This window comes from Erithacus rubecula (genome assembly GCF_903797595.1).
Source record: "Erithacus rubecula genome assembly, chromosome: 14".
NCBI classification, from domain to species: Eukaryota; Metazoa; Chordata; class Aves; order Passeriformes; family Muscicapidae; genus Erithacus; species Erithacus rubecula.
In genome coordinates, this window is record NC_136666.1 from 14190985 (window position 1) to 14209965 (window position 18981).

At 36.0% G+C, this 18981-nt stretch overlaps 1 protein-coding gene across 1 annotated transcript in view; it reads left to right on the forward strand.

Moving 5' to 3' along the window:
• The window catches only part of UNC13C (unc-13 homolog C), a 112858-nt gene extending 100155 nt beyond the window's left edge, over positions 1-12703 (forward strand). The window contains exons 29-32 of the mRNA XM_079317692.1: positions 2442-2589; positions 8073-8165; positions 8894-9053; positions 11177-12703. Coding sequence (XP_079173818.1) covers positions 2442-2589; positions 8073-8165; positions 8894-9053; positions 11177-11462 — 687 coding nt within the window. The 3' untranslated portion in view covers positions 11463-12703. The remainder of the gene's footprint in view (positions 1-2441; positions 2590-8072; positions 8166-8893; positions 9054-11176) is intronic.
• Positions 12704-18981: the final 6278 nt, after the last annotated feature.

Genomic DNA, 18981 nt, shown 5'->3' on the forward strand with positions numbered 1-18981 from the left:
AAATTGTAAGTATGCTCCCCCAGTAAGCCATGTGAAGTAAAGTATGTGAATCTAATAATTTTCCTTTAAAAATATTTAATCTAAACAAATAAAAGCTGGGAAAAAAATAAACTCTAACCTTGCCTAAATTTCCAGTGCTTGAACTCTTACAGATGGATAGATAGGTGTTGACCATTTTACTAAAAAAAAGTCTGTATTTGGATAAAAATTATTAAATAAGAAAAATCCCTTTGTTAATTCAGCATCCTTATATCTGTGTGCTAAATTATAATAGTTAATTCATAATATTCATTAACTGAGCTAAAGAATGCTTCCTGAGAAACTTCTCTTCAAATAATAAGGCAATAACTGTGTACATTATAACTGCCTGCTATACTTACAAGCTGATATGGCAAAATCATTTCCAAAATACTTAACAAATAACCTTGATCATGCAGAAATTTGGCTTACACTGCTAGAAAGTGGAAAAGGCAAACTTTGTGAGCTAACTCAAGAAAAAAAAAAAAGACTGCTGTGTTTATTTAGGAATGTTGTTCATAAGTTTAATGATCAAAATATAATTTTTTTTTTAATGCTTAGTAAATACAGTTTATTTAAAAGCAGAAATCATGGTTGCCCAGATAAGAATAGGAGAATGGTAAAAATGGCATGCTGTGTGTATTCAGAAATTGGGTAGCTGATTATGCTAAGGAAGGGTTTTGCAGGGAAGGATATCTCTACTTACAGTCTTATATTTTTCCTTTCATTTAATTCACTGAGAAACAGTCATAATTTAATTGTGGATGGTGTTATTAATCCTTTGACAAATATAAAGGACTATTTTTTAATCTTAAATACACATAGCATATCATCAGTCTTTGTATTCTGTAAAAAGAACCATAGCAATTTATATAATTATTTAAGGGTCAGGTGTCTTTGTTTCTTTCTTGGCTGTCAGTTTTCATGGAGCTTTCAGCCATGTGTAGCTGCTGCAGCAAATAACATTTTACTGGGAGACACAACTTCAAAAAAAATCACAGTAATTGTCAAAATGGCAGGAAATATTAACAGATTTTAACACTTGCTTAGAAATTGATTATGATTTTTAGTGAAATCATTACTAAACTCTTGAGCAATTAAGATGAGAGATTTATTTGGAACATATTTTATGGAATAATTTCCTTGGAAAGACACACATTTTATAGAAGTGTGTACTGATGAGAAGATAGATTTATTCAGAACCTTTTAAACTGACAATAACTGTCCCCATAATATTACAACAATATAAAATGTTGAAGCCTAATTACTTCATATCCCATTTTGCTCCTACAGATATTTTTTTTCCTTTTAACAGTCAGTAGAAAGCAATACAGAAATGCAAATAATAACTATTATGAAACATTTATGTTATGAGACATTTATGTTTCATCTCCTGCAGAATCTTGAGAACTGGAAGTGAGATATGTGTACTGTAGGTCTGAGCTGTCCAGATAAGCCTGGGCTGCAGCATTTAGTGGAGATGTGTGTATCTGAGCTGGAATGCAGATACTGCATCCATTCCTTTGGCAACTCTGCAAAAAGACAGGGACAGTAAATTCTGCTTACACACACTCCCTGTGCAGAGTGGGCCAGTATTGCATCTCATCAAGTAGTCATTGTGTTCCTGAAAAACATTGTTTGTTTTTACTAATTAGCCATTAATGGGAGCATTATTGATCTTGAGACCTAGAGCTGTAATGCCAGTTGCAAAAGGCTTTGCAAGGTGTTTGTACAGAATGAAGGTATGCAGCACATTTATCTTTTCATTGTAGCTAACACTGTCCTGTATAAAACTTTGAGAAAAATTCTTCATTGTGAGAGGAAAAAGGGAAGAATCTGTCCCCTAATCTTTCTGAACTTAGCTTTGAGATTGAAGACATAATATAATACATTTATATATATAGTTTTTTTATATATAGTGTACATAGTCATCATGGCATCAAAGTCATAAGCATATTTGTTTTTCCAAAAATGTCACACTCTGGAGTGTTCTCTCTGAATTTTTTTACTAAATTCCCTTTTGCCTATAAAAGAATATATTCTTTATTTGTGCTTGTAAACCATGCCTTCATCTGAGAGGGGCTTGTGATATTTTGAGGTTTTTCAGATAAAGAATCAAAACGCCTTCCATTCTCTGCACTCTAAAAGAATGCTTCAAATATTTTTCCCATTTTGCCAAATGAATACTTCTGATCATGAAGATGAAAATCAGAATTTTGTATATTGTTTTCTTCCCCTTACGCTTTTTTTAGCCTTGGAAACAAGGTTTTATACTAGAAATTATGACAGTTATCTCACAATGCTATAATAAATCTACACATGCCTGTTGCTACTCCTAAAAATTCATTTAAGAATTTTACTTAAAGTTGCATGTCTGGAAGTGAGGCCTTTTTTTCAACAAACATATTTGTTTTTCATTTTAGCAATACTTCCATGCTGGAGGAAGTGGGCTGAAAAAGAATTTCCTGGAAAAGAGCCCAGACCTGCAGTCCCTCAAATACGCTCTCAGCCTTTACACACAAACTACTGACGCCTTGATAAAGAAATTTATAGCCACACAAACCTCCCAGTGTAAGTGATCTCTAAGGGGCATTGAAATGCATCCTTTCAGATTTTAAATGTTCTACATTGCTGATTGCAGATTACATCCTCCACCCCCTGTGGTATTTTAGAGTTTGTTGACACAACTGTGATGTTATTGGTTTTATCCCTTCTGTAATTCTGTTGTTGGAATTTATCTGAGGGCAGTTCCTTTAGGGGCTTCTTGCACAGCAAGGACAGTCCCTGAGCTCTGGATGCACACTGGACACTGGTTATTATGTGAGCATTGCACACATATTCCAAGCTGGAAGTTTTGTTCATTCTAGATTTTACTAGATTTCTTTTGAATGCAATGAGCATTTGTAAAAATGACTTGCCTGCCCACTTCATGCCTTTGGGAAAGAATACAATTTGCTGATATAATGAATTACCCTGCTCCACCTCATAAGAATCAGAAAGTTTTAATAGGACAGTAAAGCTGGAAATCAATTGCTTTGACTTCTGAAGTAAAGTATGTTATTCACAGTATAAAAAGCATGAAACATGAGTTTTGTAGTTTGCCCCAAAATTATTTCCGATGAATTATTTCTTGAGATGTCTGTTGATAACTCATATATTAAAAATGAGAAAATAGCTATAAAACTCTAATATGTAGGGAATAGAGTCTTTCCCCCCTCTCAAAACCAAAAATTAGTAATATGGATGCAGGCAGAAAATTGTTACTTACTTTTATTTTTTGTGGGGTTTTTTTGTTGTTGTTTGTTTATTTCGTTTATGCTGTATTTTGGTTTTCTTTAACACATACCTTCGTTGTAGCTTCAGGAGAAAAAGAATAGTTAAGTTGTAGCCATTAGTGGTCTTTTATAAATCCTGAACCACAAAATTGAATTTTCAGATTTTCCTCATGATTTCAGCCTGAGGTCTGTGTTCATTTCTCTGCACACATTACCATGCCTATATTTGCACACCAGCATTGTTAGAAATGTAGCCACTGGGAATGAAACTTAAGGAAAAGTGACTCATGACTTTTCATTATCCTTTAATGCCTCATTTAAAAGAATTAAATCCTCATCTATTATGATCTCCAGCCTCACAGCTATAACTGTATCATTAGCTTTTAGTTAAAATTACCCTGTGTGCATATCAGAAGCTTTCTCTGGAATACAATCAGATTGATGTTTGACCTGTTTTTTTCACATTGCCAATCCATAATCAATAGACAGTTGGATATAACTAAGCCCAAAGCAATGGAAAAATATTGTAAATGTAGAGAAAGCATATATGGTACAATAACTATGACTGTAGATAGAATTGGATGCTTGGTGTTCCTGTAATGACTACAACAATCAGATTACTATCAGGCTTATTTTTACCCACAGGTTAAAATAGTTTCTCACTCACTAAGACTAAGCTGCAGTTTTTCTAAGAAATTAAGCTCAAAAATTTCTGTTATTGGTGTGAAAAGGGGGAGTTAACTTTGAACACAAACAGAAAGCCTAAGGTTGGACTTTATGATCTTGGAAGTCTTTTTCAACTTCAGTGGTTCTCTGATTCTGTGATAATGGCTCTGTAGAAGTGTCTTATGGTCCTTGATACTTCCTGTATTCATGCTCATCCAGGATCACATTCAATAGAAAAAAACAAATTATCCAGCACTATGATCTGCATTATTTCTAAAGAAAGATGTTGGCTTGAACCAGTTTTGTTTCCCAGCCTTTGTACCCACACATTCCTAAAGATCTTGGCAACAAAGAAATTTGCATAAAATAATAATAAAACCATTCCTAACTTTTAAAATGGTGACTCAGGGATTCATAGTTTTTCTTGTGGTGGTTTCACCACACTAAGTAGTTGAAAGCACAATTCCTACTGCCTTTTTCAAATGCATAATGAAATTAACTGCTGTAATCTTACTCTGATGATTTTTCTTTTCAAAGCACCACTATAGATTCTCAAGACTTTTCAAAACAGACAAGTGATGGAATAAGTAAATAACAATGAGGAGCATAATCTGGCAGTAACTTTATCAGTACCCACTTTTTTTTTTCAGTTTTTATACCTTCACCTTTTGAACTGCTTGAAGCATATCAAAATTAAATGGCTATGGTTTAGTTTGGCAAATGCCTTGAATCTTCAGTGATTTCATAAACTATAACCAGTGCTGTGGATATTTACATTTTTTAGCATCAACACTAATAACATTTGAACAAATATTATTTTAATTTTAGCAAAATACATAAAAAGACAGAGTCTCAAACAGAGTTTCCTTAATTAGCTCTCATTTATTACCACTAATTTCTCCAAAGTAAACACCACTCTTGCATCTGAAATGGGTATTTATTGGACTCAGAGAAATATTTTTTCTTAAAAATTTACAGCAGCTCCAGTTCACAAATGTTATTAGAGAATAATACATAATGGCAGAATTCTGCACTATATTTTTTAGTTTGACTTAAAATAGTTTGTATCACTTAAGACGAAAAATCAATACTCATCTCACAACACAGAGCACATACTGCAAACTCTATCTGTGTGTTTACAAGGCTGCAGGAAAGATTTTCCTTCAACTGGTCTCATTCAGATTTCTTCATTCTTATGCCAGACAATTGAAAGCTAAAGAGGGAAGATGTATCTGAAAAGAAGAAAATATAATACTCATCCTCATTAGGTAAATGTGCTTATCTCTAACAGCAACTCCATCCTTGTGAAGTCACACAGGGAAGGACATTACACAATCAAAAATGAAGACAAATTCTTTCAACTGCCCAGCCAAAATTCAGTTCTTTGTTCTTTTTGCAACATGTAATTGTACAAAGCAAAGCAGAACCTCAATATTTCATAAATATATGGAATGACATTAAAACAATCTGATATTAACTATAGTTTAAGCAAGCAGATAGATGACATTTTACTACAGAAAATAAAAGTTGTTTAAATTGTTTAACAGCTCTTATAGGTGAAAAAGAAGGACCTTTTCTTCTTTTGCTTGTCAAAACCATTGTATTATTAATTGTCATATTGTGAAAGCTATACCTGTGTTCTGTCAGGAAATTTAAGTCCTACAGAGCATTTCCAGTTCTCTCATAACCCATACTTCAGACAGAATTTAACTCAAGAAATAATCCCTGCTTCATCCAGTGTAGTTTCAAATTGAGGTCAGAACCATGTGTTACACAACCTTATTTCATGGGAAAAAAAAAACAGACCTGCATTACAAGCTGCAAAATCAGCACATTATTACAAGCAAGAAACAGGAAAGATAAGAACAAACAAAGAAGAAACTTGCTGAATTACAAATAATAAAGATATTCCAGCATATGCTGACAGCAAAGCAAATACACTCAGAATAGTGGCAGAAAAATAATTATTTTTAAAGTTCACATAGATAAAACCAGACTGCTGGTAAAGCAGAAGGTCTTTACAAAATATTCACTTAAGAGGCTGTTACATCACAAAATTTCTGGTTGCTCCTTAAATGAAACAGTAAAGCACCCAAATTAGAAGCAAGTCAGTTTTCTCTGTCTTCAAGAAAATAAACATAAGCTACAGGTAACCATCAGTTATATGATGGTTAATTTAAAATATTAATTTAAAATATTAATTTTTAAAAAATGCTTCCTACTAGAAGCAAGGCGTTCAATCATATAGAAACCTCTTGAGAGGCCTGTGTGCAGTCTGGGTAAAACACTAGACAGAATACATGCATGTATATCAATATATATAAAAAAACAGACATAGGCCCACAGAATGGTAGATGAGGCCAATTAAATTCTTAAATTTTATGCTAACTCATTTTCTGTGAATCCCATTTATTTTTGCTGGGATCTTTTTTTCATGCAAACCTAGAAGTTAGTTTCCAAAGTCCTTCTCATTTTAGAACATTTTGCTGCTAAAAGATCAGGCAAGAGAAAGGAATCCTTCCACAGAAACATACTTTTGTGCACACACACTGATTTAGCAGGTGTCTATTGTATTTAGCAGGAATATTATCTTAGAAAATGTAGGGAGTTAGTGTTTTGTTTTTACAATACATGCCTGACTCATTTTTCCATTTGCATATTCTGCTATTTTCCCAATCAGAGTGCACAAGTTCACCTTCTCCACAGATATCAGCTAAGGACTAGAAGGCAGTGGAATTTCTCTGTGCACATGTCATGGTCTTGACTATCATGACTAAGAAATATTTAACTTGGTCCAAAATGCCTGTTTTCTATCAAGCCCAGTGTTATAACAGCTCTCACACTGATGCCATGCCAGGTGCTAAATAAGGAGGGATAAAATCCTGACTTCTAGGTCTTTCTAGCCCCTGAGGAGCAAGACTGTGCGGCCAGAGGAGATATTTTTTCTTCTTTGCAGTTTCTTTACTGCAGAAGAGTGACTGTACTTTAAATTCACATGACCACTTTGAGACCCACCAGTAAGAGGATTCTGCATTTTGAATTATATAAATATACTAACAAATAAAATGTAAAGCAGATATTAGAGAGCAAGAAGTAATAATTAAACATCCATAAGGTTTTCAAACATGAGGCAGAATCTATAAGTTTGTTAGCCTTCAAATGAGTTATATTGCAGTACTAAAGGAAGAAAAGTGCAATCATCCTCTGCAGTACATGGAGAGATTTATTGTCAGCTAAATTGGCTTATTAAATGTAGTAGGATAAATGGACCTTTCTATAGTGCAATCAGACTCACTAATTCCTGCTGTGACTGTACAAGTGGTAGCAAAAAAGAAACCAAAACAGCAGAAATAGACAGATCAGAGACTTTAAAATGTTCTTGAATGTCAACAAGAGATGATATAAGCAAATAATAAATGTCCTGGAATTCTATCTCTAGTTTATTAAGCGGGTCAGAAAGAGGAAGATGGATGGGGTGATTACTAAAAAGAAACTAAGTTTATATTCTAGACTCCACTAGAAATTGTCTCTGCTGGTTGAGATGTTTTGCAGAGGTTTTCTCAGCAATACTGAATATAAAGTCGTTTTAATGTCAGCTGCTTTTAGTATAAAACTGGGTGATGTTTTGCACAGATTTCTTTATAACCATATCAAGCAGTACTGTACATAGAAGACTATTCACACTACTTATTTGCAGTACTGCTTGGAGCACTGATGTAAATTATGGTCTACCAGGAAAAGAAAAGTGATACCAATTAAGACACCTTTGCAAGAAGATATTTGCATAATTAATTAAGAAGTTGGAGAAACAGAACAAGTCTAATCTTATAGATTCATAGATTCTTGTCTTGATAAAATCTTACCTGTCATTGTTAGACTGTCACCACCATCCACAGCCTGCTCTCAAGGCTATCAAATAATGCTAATTGTCTTCTTTTAAAACTTTCCTGGGGTTTTGGATTGGGGGTTTTTTTAAGCTAAATTCCCACTTAAATGTGAAACACGTCAGAAATTTTTAAGTGTTTCTAAAGGAAAATACCACTCACCTTTGACTGTCTATTTCTCTTGATGCATCCAGAAGCCAGGTGTGCTAATCAGTAATTCTTGTTTCAGGTCAAACTGCTAATAATTCAGTGGGTGAGATATCTGTACAGGTAGATATCTCTACCCATCCTGGAACTGGAGAGCATAAAGTCACTGTGAAAGGTAAGTTTCAAAGATCCAACTTCAAAAATAGAGCAGCCACAAGACCAAACCTCCAAGCACTACATCCTAAGTCAAACATATCAATACTAGAACAAAAAAATGAGAAGCATTATAATACTTGAGAAGCTATAAGTACACTTCAGGTAATTAGGAGTGCACTTTTTCCTTGCTCAACATCAGCAGAAATTCAGATTATGCAGCACGTTCTGTCTATGCTCCTGTGATAGATAATTTGAAGTAATTATACTAAGTTATAGAGTTATAAATTAAAATGTGTCAAATTATACTTCTGAATTACTTGTACATTATTCAACTTCTAAAAACCACAGCAAAGCTGAGTAGTGAGTGACTGCACCAAGCCTTAAGAAGCTGCATTTTTAACAAAATGCATTTGTTCACAACCTGAATTTCAGAAGTACAGGATCGTTCAGATTAGTATAAGCTGATATTTTTTAATTGCAGTGAAGGTAGCAGACAAAAAGAAGCTGTAAATTTAAAGGATTTGTAAAATACATGTTTATATTTGATATTTTTGGACCTAAAAGTAATCAGACATTTTTACATGGCAGGGGAGGGCAAAGCCCTTCCTAGGCTTACCAGGTATTGATAGATTGGTCTAGGAAAGCTCTTGGGTCACTTTTCACTGGCTATACAAAGTCACACAGGGTAAATATTGGAACTTTTTCCATCAAATTTTATTTAACTTCATTTCTTTTATCGCTTTGTAGTTGTAGCAATTAATAACCTAAACTGGCAAACAACAGCTATGTTCCGGCCCTTCGTGGAAGTTTGCATATTGGGTCCTAAATTAAGTGACAAGAAAAGAAAACATGGAACCAAGACAAAGAGCAACACCTGGTCACCAAAGTACAATGAAACTTTCCAATTGTAAGTCTTTTATGTCTGGGAATTACAGTTTTTTTTAAATTCTTCTGAAATATTTTGCCTTTAAACCATTAACAATAAAAAAATCCATCCTAACATATAGATATAATATATAACACCATTTTAAAATTATTTATTAATTTGTACCTTTATTGTATATGTTAAAATGTACAATTAATTAATTAATTCCTACAGAAGAATAACTATTTCTATCCCTAGGAATCTGTTGGCCTAGGTATTTGTTTGGACAGAAGAATTAATTATTATTTCTAGATCTCTGGCCTTCATGCCTGTAGAGCTATCTAAACATGTATTGGTTTATGCATGTTTTAATGGTATTGTTTATCTAATGCTGTTACCATTTAATCCTTAAATCTGTAAGAAACTTCCACCTAACCTGGAGCTTTAAATTTAGTACTTCTCCATCCTTGTGGGAGCCCAGGGCGTAACCCTGGCCTCCTTGGGGGTCTCAAAACCCCTCTGGTGTCTCAGGCACTGAATTCCAACCCCTGGGGAAACAAGCCACCAAAATTAGTAAAGTGTAAATTAGACTTTTAGAACGTAGATAAATAGATTTTTCTGAATGTTTATGATAAGGGACACGTAGCCAAGATGGAGAATTTGGGGGGTGGACCACCTTTTCCTCCTTCTTGCCCCTGTCATCCATATTGGGTGACACGCTGGCATTTTAGATTGGATGCGGTCAGGGCTGCACCATTTAATAAAATTGTATTGTATTGGGAAAATTTTGTACCCATGTAATACGTAGTACAAACTATATAAAATAAGCCCTGCCTTCATCAGGCAGATTCCACCCAGGATGCCTGGCTGAGCAGACCCTGCTGGCCAAGGAAAAGGTCCCTGAGATAAGAAACAATAAACAATCCTTGGAACAAGAGAAAACCATCTCCGGCAATCTGACTTGGGCTGCTTCAGAGAGAACCAGGGTTTGAACCACCTCATGTCCCTCTGGGGTGATCTCGGGGCAAAGGAGAAACCCCAGACTGGAACACCCGGCGTCCCTGGGTGGGCATTGACACATCCTTTTCTGAGACCATTTTCCTCCCCTTACTCTCCAACCCTGACTGGAAATGATTTCACTGTCTGTGTCTCACCACAAAGCCCCTTTTGATGCCTGCTGCCAGGGATTTTCTGCATATTTTGAAGCTGATTTAAAGTCACGGTGCTGACAGTTGGAAATCCAGCTGAACATGTTATGTACTTTCCAGGGAAAGCTAACTGCCTGTTTCAGCTATTGAGGGAATTCTGTTTCTGTTCAGGCTGCTGAAAACAGAAGCTCCATCACCAACACACCTGTGTAGAAAGTTTAAAAGAAGATATTCAGTTGTTGTCCTGTCTCTGAGGGTCTCTTCAGGCTTGAGACCTCCCCAGAGAGGGCATGAAGGTGGTAAAAAGTCTGGTTCTCTCAGAGACACCAGCAAGAAAGTAGCTTGAGACAACCTTGTGTTGTTTCAGGGCTGTTTATTTATCTTATCTTAAAAATGTTTCTGCCAGCCCAGCGTGGGTCCGCTCTGCAGGTTGACCATCACAGAAGGTCTCCTGGGCGGGCTGTGCCAAGGCCTTTATACTCTAAACTACGTATACAATATTTACAAATTCTCCCCAGTGCCATGCAACCTCTTTACATTGTCCAGTTCTTTCCCCATCCAATCTGTGGTTCCCAGGGTGCAACTTCAGCATGGATGACATGAAGGAGGAAGAAGCCCACCACACCCAGGATCCTCCATCTTGGCCACATGGCCCTTAATATAAACAATCTAAAAACCTACTTATACTACATTCTAACATTCTAATTTACACTCTACTCATCATTATTTTCTGTGTCTCTTCTCTCAACATGGGCAGATTCTCCCAAGGAGCCAAATCCAGCCCCTGCAGCTCCTGGGCAGTACTCGGGGGTCTCTGAGGGGTCTGCCAGGGGGGTTTTTGCATCCCCAGAGGAGCCAGGGAAAAACCCTGAACTCCCACAGGTTGTAACAAAACAGAACTACAAAACTTCAACTACCACTCTCCCTTAAATTTTTCCGAGATTTTCTAGAGCAAACTAATTCCCCGGGGAATCAAACAGCACTCCTTGTTCTAAAAGCACGTTGTTAATCCCCCAGCCTGCTGAGTAACGAGGATAAGCCGGGAGCGTACGAGCTGCAGCTGTCGGTGAAGGATTACTGCTTCGCGCGGGAGGACCGCGTGGTGGGCGTGGCGGTGATCCCGCTGCAGAGCGTGGCCGAGCGCGGCGCCTGCGCCTCCCGCTTCCCGCTGCTGCCCAGCCTCGCCCTGGACCGCACCGGCCTCACCATCCTCCGCATCCTGTCGCAGAGGAACAACGACGAGGTGGCTAAGGAATTTGTGAGGCTTAAAACGGAGACCAGATCCGCCGAAGAAACGGCCTAAAATAATGCAAGATTGTCACCGCCACGAACATAAATACAGCGCTGTTGTCTGACTAGTGCATGCATGTGCAAATCTGTGGGAATGTTTAACTAACTATGTTTTCAGTGTTTGCCAGTACTTATGTACTATATTTGCAAGGTATGTCAAGGAGCTGTATATCTTTTATACATATTTTGGTCTTTGGTAAAGTAATTGTTCCAATGAAGTGCCAAAACTAAGATTAAGAGTAAATGTTTCATCATCTCTTTTTAAATGTTGATTTCGCCTCATCGCAATTTCATTATTTTTTTAACATTTATTAATAAATAAGTAGCTTTTTTAAATTGATAATAGGTTATCTCTGTTAAACTGTGTTGCATATTCTAAATTAAGTTTCATTCCTTACTCTTATTTTTAAAATGAGGTGTACCTATTTTTTTTTTTCAAACTCTCATGTTATGCAAGCCTCATTTTAGGTGTCTTACTGATGACTTTTTCTATCATTACTACAGATGCAGTTACTTATAGAAAGTGTTTGTAATTTTATAATTACCAATATAAAGTAATGATTTTTGCATAAAAACTGAAAAAGGATGGAAATATTTTATGCTAATCTCTTTTTTCCAACCTTTCATAAATATCACTGTGAAGAAATGCTGTTAAAGCAGGTTCTCAAGAAGCTGTGCTTATCAGAGTTTGTTACTGATGTTTGATATCTTGAGATAACTTTGTTCTTCAAAACTGCCACGGTAATATCATATTTGTATTAAAAGAGTAAGTCAGTATCTGTAGAAACAGGTTGCTGTACAGTACAGTATATGTGCTTTAAAAAGTGATTTTTAAAATGATATGGTACTGTACAAGGGGTAGTAGTTTGGAATATGTAATGCTGGTTTGTGGTTTGTTTCTAGAAATTGTTTATGAGAAGAAAAGATGCTGTTAGCATTTTCACTCAGAGTTATTGACGTTGCTTTACATACTTAGCTGTAACATCAGTTAAGTGCTTTATTTCTTTAATTTTTTTTAGAAAAGTTCAACAGTTTGTACTTATGCAACATTACTATGTATTGCACTAAAGCAAACTCTGTGTCCTGTAAATATATTTAGTGAGGAATTGTAAAATAAAGTATGCAGATACTGCTTTCTAGTTTTGTCATTTGATATTATTTATGTAACTATTGGTTTTATGTGCATGTAAAGCCCATGGAGTGGGCTTACTCTATAGCTTTATAATATATTAAAGTATGATTTGCACTGTCTGGAATCTGGCTGTTTTATAAGTATAAAATTTGATATGTCAGTGTCCTAAGAAAACAATTAATTAGGTATATAGATATGTATATATATATACACACACAGACACACACACATGTAAAAAATTGTTGTGTAATGCTCCACATTTGTCATTGGTTTTGGTCACAAGTGTTTCTCATTACACAGGTTGGAGTTTTCAGCTTTGCTTGGGGAAAAAGTAACTAAGGGAAGGGGGGACACAGTTTGCATGTTGGCATCAGCCTTCTGCAAATGTGACACTTGACTCCACACAGGTAAACCAGATTCTTTCCAGGAGATACTTAGATGAGATTTTAAGGTCTTTTTTCTCTAATAATTAGATTTGTCATAAATGTATTTAGACATTTAGAGATGTTATGCACAGTCTTTAGAGAGTTAAGAACACTCCTTGAAGATCATAGATTCCAAATTGTATTTCTGTGAGGTGTAGCCCAAAGTGTCAGCAGTAGGCACAGACTGTTTAGAATTAACAAGATTTGATGTGAGAAAACATCAGCAGACCCAGTTTCAAATAAAAAAGAAGAAGAATCAAGAAATGAGATGGTTCCTGCTACAGAACACTGTTGTGGACAAAATGCAAAAAGAATTCCATAATATATATGTGGAATTTGTGGCCCTGTGAATTAAACCAGAAAGGTTGGAGTAAACAGCTTCTGGGGTTTTTTTTACCTGGAGCATTTTCATCATATTTTTCTTTGGCTGTTTATTCTACTGTAAAATGGCACACATTTTAGTGCATGATGTAATCACCACCCACTTAACTGTTTATCCCTGAGATTCAGAATAAAGGAAGAACAGAATCAGTCAAGTCAATTACTGCTCTGAGTGGTCTCCCTCAGCTGCACAGAGCAGAAGCAATCAGACAAGCTGGTAAAACCATCCCTTGTAATCCACAGCTTTACACAGTGCACTTCAATGTTTCACTGTTTTTAACAGGGAAATATTTATAGATCAAAATTTGTCATGTGGAAGATAAGAGGAAAATGCATTAATTCTACAGCAAAGGACTGTTTTAAACATTCTCATGAATCAAAATACAACCAAATACAATGGTGAAGCACAAGCAGCTGGACCTCACTCATTTCATGTAGTCAAAGTGATTGACATGGAACAGTTTTCAGTGCTGTTTTTAAAGCTGTTATAATCTGTTTTAGGGAAGTAAATATCCCATTTTAAAAAATTCAACTTGTGAATTTTCTTAATTCAGCTGAGCTAACCTAAGCAAACTGACAGCTGTTCCTGCAGTTTCATTTCTCAGTGACAACTGATGCAATCAAAATTCTAAATGGAATTCCATTTGGTGAGATAAGATAGCAAATATACACATATGCATTTAGGGAAATAAAGGGGAAAAAAAAAAAGAGAGATATGGAGAGAACAGCAAGATCAATTTGAGAAAAAATTTCCATTCTCCAAGGAGCAGTTACTACATAGAAACCATTTGATGTGCACCTGAAAAGAGAAAATACATTCAGAGAAATCTGTCATATGACAGCTCTTCAAGTCAACCTGTATACTCAGAACTGACAGTTTATTACATAAAACTGTTCAATAAAAACTGAGAAAGATTTTTGCCCTTGTTAATTTTGTTTTCTAGGATGAAAATGTAAGAGCCAAATACAGAAACTGAATGGCATTTTCCTTAATGCATTTTTTAGCTAATATCTGGCAAAAGAAGGGAAGCAGTAATATGTGAATTAAATACATTAAAAATATTGATACTAGCAGCCATTCTGAATTTCAAATACCTCACCTACAATATTTTTTTTTCTTAATGCCACACTGAGATGACACCTGAATTAAGAACCCAGTGCTGGAACTGGCATTTTCTCTGCATATGAAACTGCTTAAATAGCAAAGGAAACATCTATGAGATGGAACTGGATGTACACAGTTCTTCATACCTTTTTTGTCTTCTGGACACTTAAATTTGCACCAAAATAATCAATTCATGGGTGTTGGGCCATCACCAGGAGGTTCAACCAGTCCCAGAAGCAAAACACAAAACATTTTTCAAATTATTCTGTCTGTACCCTGGAAGAATCAAGAGACTTTTCCTAAAGAATTCCTGGCATGTGCAAATGCCACCATTTGGCTTAGGTAGACATGACTCTAGTGATTTACTTGAGAAGCTTACAGAAAAAAATAATAATAATAGACCAATAGTTTCCTTTTTTTCCCTTCAATTTGTTTTACTAGTTTTCATTGATATTCTCATGCTAGTCACTGTAGAAATCAAATTTGTAGACAAGTACTGAAAACAGAATAGTAATTTACCATTACTGTATTAGTCTGAGTTAAATACACATTTCTCACAAATCCCTTGAAATCTAAAGACCTGAACAAATATGGGGAGAATATTAAATTATTGTATTAAATTAAATTCAGCTAGCAGACATAAAATTAACATAAATGGATTCCATGTTATTTATAAAATACAGCTGGGTAAGTGTTGGAAAGCATTCAGTTGTTTACACATGCCTATTTTGATTGTATTTTCATATCACTTTGCATTTTGGCACCAGATTTATGTGATTGATTTGTACTATGAAAAATTCATAGAAATGAATCTTCATGAGACAAATTCTAAATTTTCAAAAAATTATAATCAAGTCGTGATACAAACACTAGACTGAGACTAATAAGCAGAATTGGGATATTCTAAAAACATCACTAGAAGTATTGGCTGAGAGAAAGAAAAATTACAGTTTTTATCTTGTTTCCCTTGGGTCTTCTATGCTGAATGAATGCATACACACACACTGCAGAGTAGAAATGCATTTCTAAATGATGAATCTATAATATTTCATTTGAAGATCAACCCAGTAGGTAAACAAGTGAACAAAAGTATCTTTTCAGACAGGTTCTGTAGCTGGCAGCTTACCTAAACAAACTTCCTAAATGACTCAGCCTATGACCATTTCATTGTAAGAATTGTTTCACATTTCAAACACTCCAGCAATTACAACTGAAAGCCTCCACTATCAATTTAGCAAAACAGATTATTTACTGCAGAATATGAGATAACAAGTGGGCATACTGTAAACTTTGTAGTGAAACCCATTAAAACATCATAGATTAATTTTCAACTAAATAAATACAAGATCATCAGAAAAATTAATCCAAGGAAGTGAATTCTTTTCTTTAATATTTGACTGTTATTTGTACACACTGCAGTACAGTTCCAGGCTCCAACCTGCATTGCCTTGGAGTCTCATATAAGTTAACACCCATTTCTCCAGGGTTTTTTGAGCAGTAGTAGGAGTTCCAGGCAAAGGGGACAAACCACAGAAAAGCTTCCTGAGCTATTCCCAGCTGTAAACTGGACCTGTGCTGTAAAGGAAGAAACAAACCCACACTGGGGCAAGCACAAGTGGAGTGTAAGAGACCAGACACAGGCAAAAGCCAGAGATCTCCATCTTCACTTGCCCAAGATACACAAGAGCTGCTGAGGCAGCTCTAACTTGTGCTACATTCATGTTTAAGAGGGCCTGCACACTTTGTTCAATCATGTTTACCCATTTAAGCAAGAGGATTTTTCTTGCCAGTGATGGCACTGGCTGCAATGTGATTTAAGCCTCCAGGCCTGAGGTCATGACAGTGAGAAAACAAATGTCAATTACTGACTAGCAGAAACAAAAACTGAAAAGGAATTGCAAAAACACTCAGTGTACAGTAGAGCACTAATGGCAAACTAGAGCAGAGTGAATCCATTCCCTCCTCTAGGTAACATCCCTGCATGGTGCCTGCTAGATGGACTTCAACCTGCAGCATGGGGCAGGGCTTGGTCCATAGAATCCACCCAGGGGCTCCAGGAATACACAGCAGCTAGAGATAAAAAACACTTCACAAGCAAATTGGACACCCAGAATAGCTGGACTGTATGGGAATATACTCAGAGGAAAATATGGAGGGGGAAAAAAGTGGAATGGATGTGGAAGAGGGCTGACAGTGTGGATTCAGCTGCATTCCTTGACTTGTGGCAGAACCAGAAAAGGCTGTGTGACACCAATAATGTCACAGAAAGGCAGACCTGGCTGTATTTTCATCATGTTCTAGTCTAGCTCAAGAGTTACTTCTGTCCAGTTTGATTTCAGTAGATGTACAAGACAGAATTTGATCCCTGAGAGTGTCTCCTCCCTCTTTTTTTGTAGTAAGTGAAGTCTGAACAAATGTGCTCTGCATGTCACTACCCTCTGTTACAAAAAATAAGTATATTCCCAGCCTGGAAGTTCAAGCTACAGAGCCTGCAGATATTATTTCCCTGAATAATGTATATCTAAGACACAAACGAGGTGCAATATTCTCTTGAGGAGCTTGAGAAACAACAGCAATTTGGATCTAATGATGCATCAATGTATCAACACGTGAATTTGGACCCAGGAGACAATAATAAATCAATATGCCCTTAAAACACGATCTGCTTTTCCTCCATAATTTGCAGGGGAACTCCTGTGCAGACTGAGCTTCCTCAGCATGTTGACCACTCCAAAATTAGGTCAAGTCCTTCATTCTCCCCAGCTCTGCAGCAGAGACAAAGCATTGCAGTCACTGCTGAAGTGAACTGGAGTCAGTAGCAGCAGTGAACTGAACTCTGCTGCTACTCTGCTTTTCACAGCACAAAAAAGAGAAACAAAGAATGATGTTTACACTTAGCAATAACTTACTACTTATGAGATGGACACAATGAAGAGTAACTCTGAGTACATATCCTTCTCTGTCAGAAGGAAATAAAACATACACAAAATTTATTGTATTAACTGAATATCTCTAAAAATGATAGAAATAACAAATAAATAGAAAAATGCTTATAAGCAGCTTGTAATTTTGGCAAATGCTGTTATTTAGACTGGCTGGCTAAATAATCTGTGAGAAGGGGTGAAATCTTTGTTAAATGCTCCAAGTGAGATACTGAGTCTAGTGCCAGCTGAGAATCCTGTCTGGCTGAATGCAATTCCCAGAATAAGCTTTTTGAAACAGTCCTGGTTTAAAATCCAGCATGCCAGACATTGCTAATAGAAAAATACACAGCTAACTGGAAAATTAGAGAACAGCATCTGCAGAGAGCAAAGTGAACACAGAGAAGACAATTTGCCAAACAGAGGAGGAAAGTCTGGAACAGTGTCATTATTTACAGTAGCAGCTTATATCTGGATGACAATGTTAAATAAAATATTGCTGGAAAAGAGATACCTAAAAGCCAATACAAGAAGGATTTTAATAAAACAGAAGGAAGGGCAGAGTTGAAAGAAAAGGGCCCAAGTAACACAGACTGTGCTATTCTAAATCAGACCTGCCACCTAGAGAATCCTTTGAGACCTTCACACTGTAAATTATTTAAACAGACTGATTGAGGATAATTAGCACACATTTATATACCAAGGTGACTGACTAACAATAAGAAAGAAACAAAGGAAAAAAAAAAAGAAAATCCCACAACCTTTTGGAGATCTAAAGTTCTTCAATTGACTACAATTACATTGTGCAACTAACAGACAACTTCAATCAAATTCCTGTTTGTCCTTTCTGTGGGATATAAGCAGCAAGTAAATGCAATAAATAAAATTTCTGGGCTTCTCATTACAGTGAACAAAAGCATGAAGCTCTTGGGAGCAGTGTTGGTAGCCCACACTGAAGTGAATGTTAAATGTACAGCTCAGTCTTGGGGTTCATAGGCAGCTCCTAATGGGAAAAAAAAAAAACAAACAGAGAAACCACACAAATAAGCAGACAAATCAATTAGAAAGGCAAAATCTGTTTGTCTCATTCCAGAAACTTCTGTAATTACCACTTTTTTCCAGCTAAGCTGTGATGCCATGTACCCACAGACAACAACCATGAATAAAATTTGCTTTTCAATCAACTGGCAAAGCTGCCAGCATTGATAAGCAATAGCAGGAATCAAGCCTTAGCTTAAAGCCATTTAAATTATATAAATTAATTCTCATTTTTACTGATTTTCCTGTTGATTCAGTCCATATATGTTCAGTTCATCTCTTTCTTTCTGCCATTAATCAGAAAGGTATTAAAAGGACTTCTTAGATTTCACCATTAAAAGTAGGCATCCTTTATGTTTTCTGAAGCACTGAAATACATCACACCATCCATAAGTATTTGAATTTTTCTCACACAGCACAGAGAGAAACAACCTTTTTTTGAAAGATGTAATTCAATAATTTTATACCCATTGTCAGCTAAAAATGCAAGAGCTACAACTGGAACTAAAAGATGTTGCATGCACCATCAC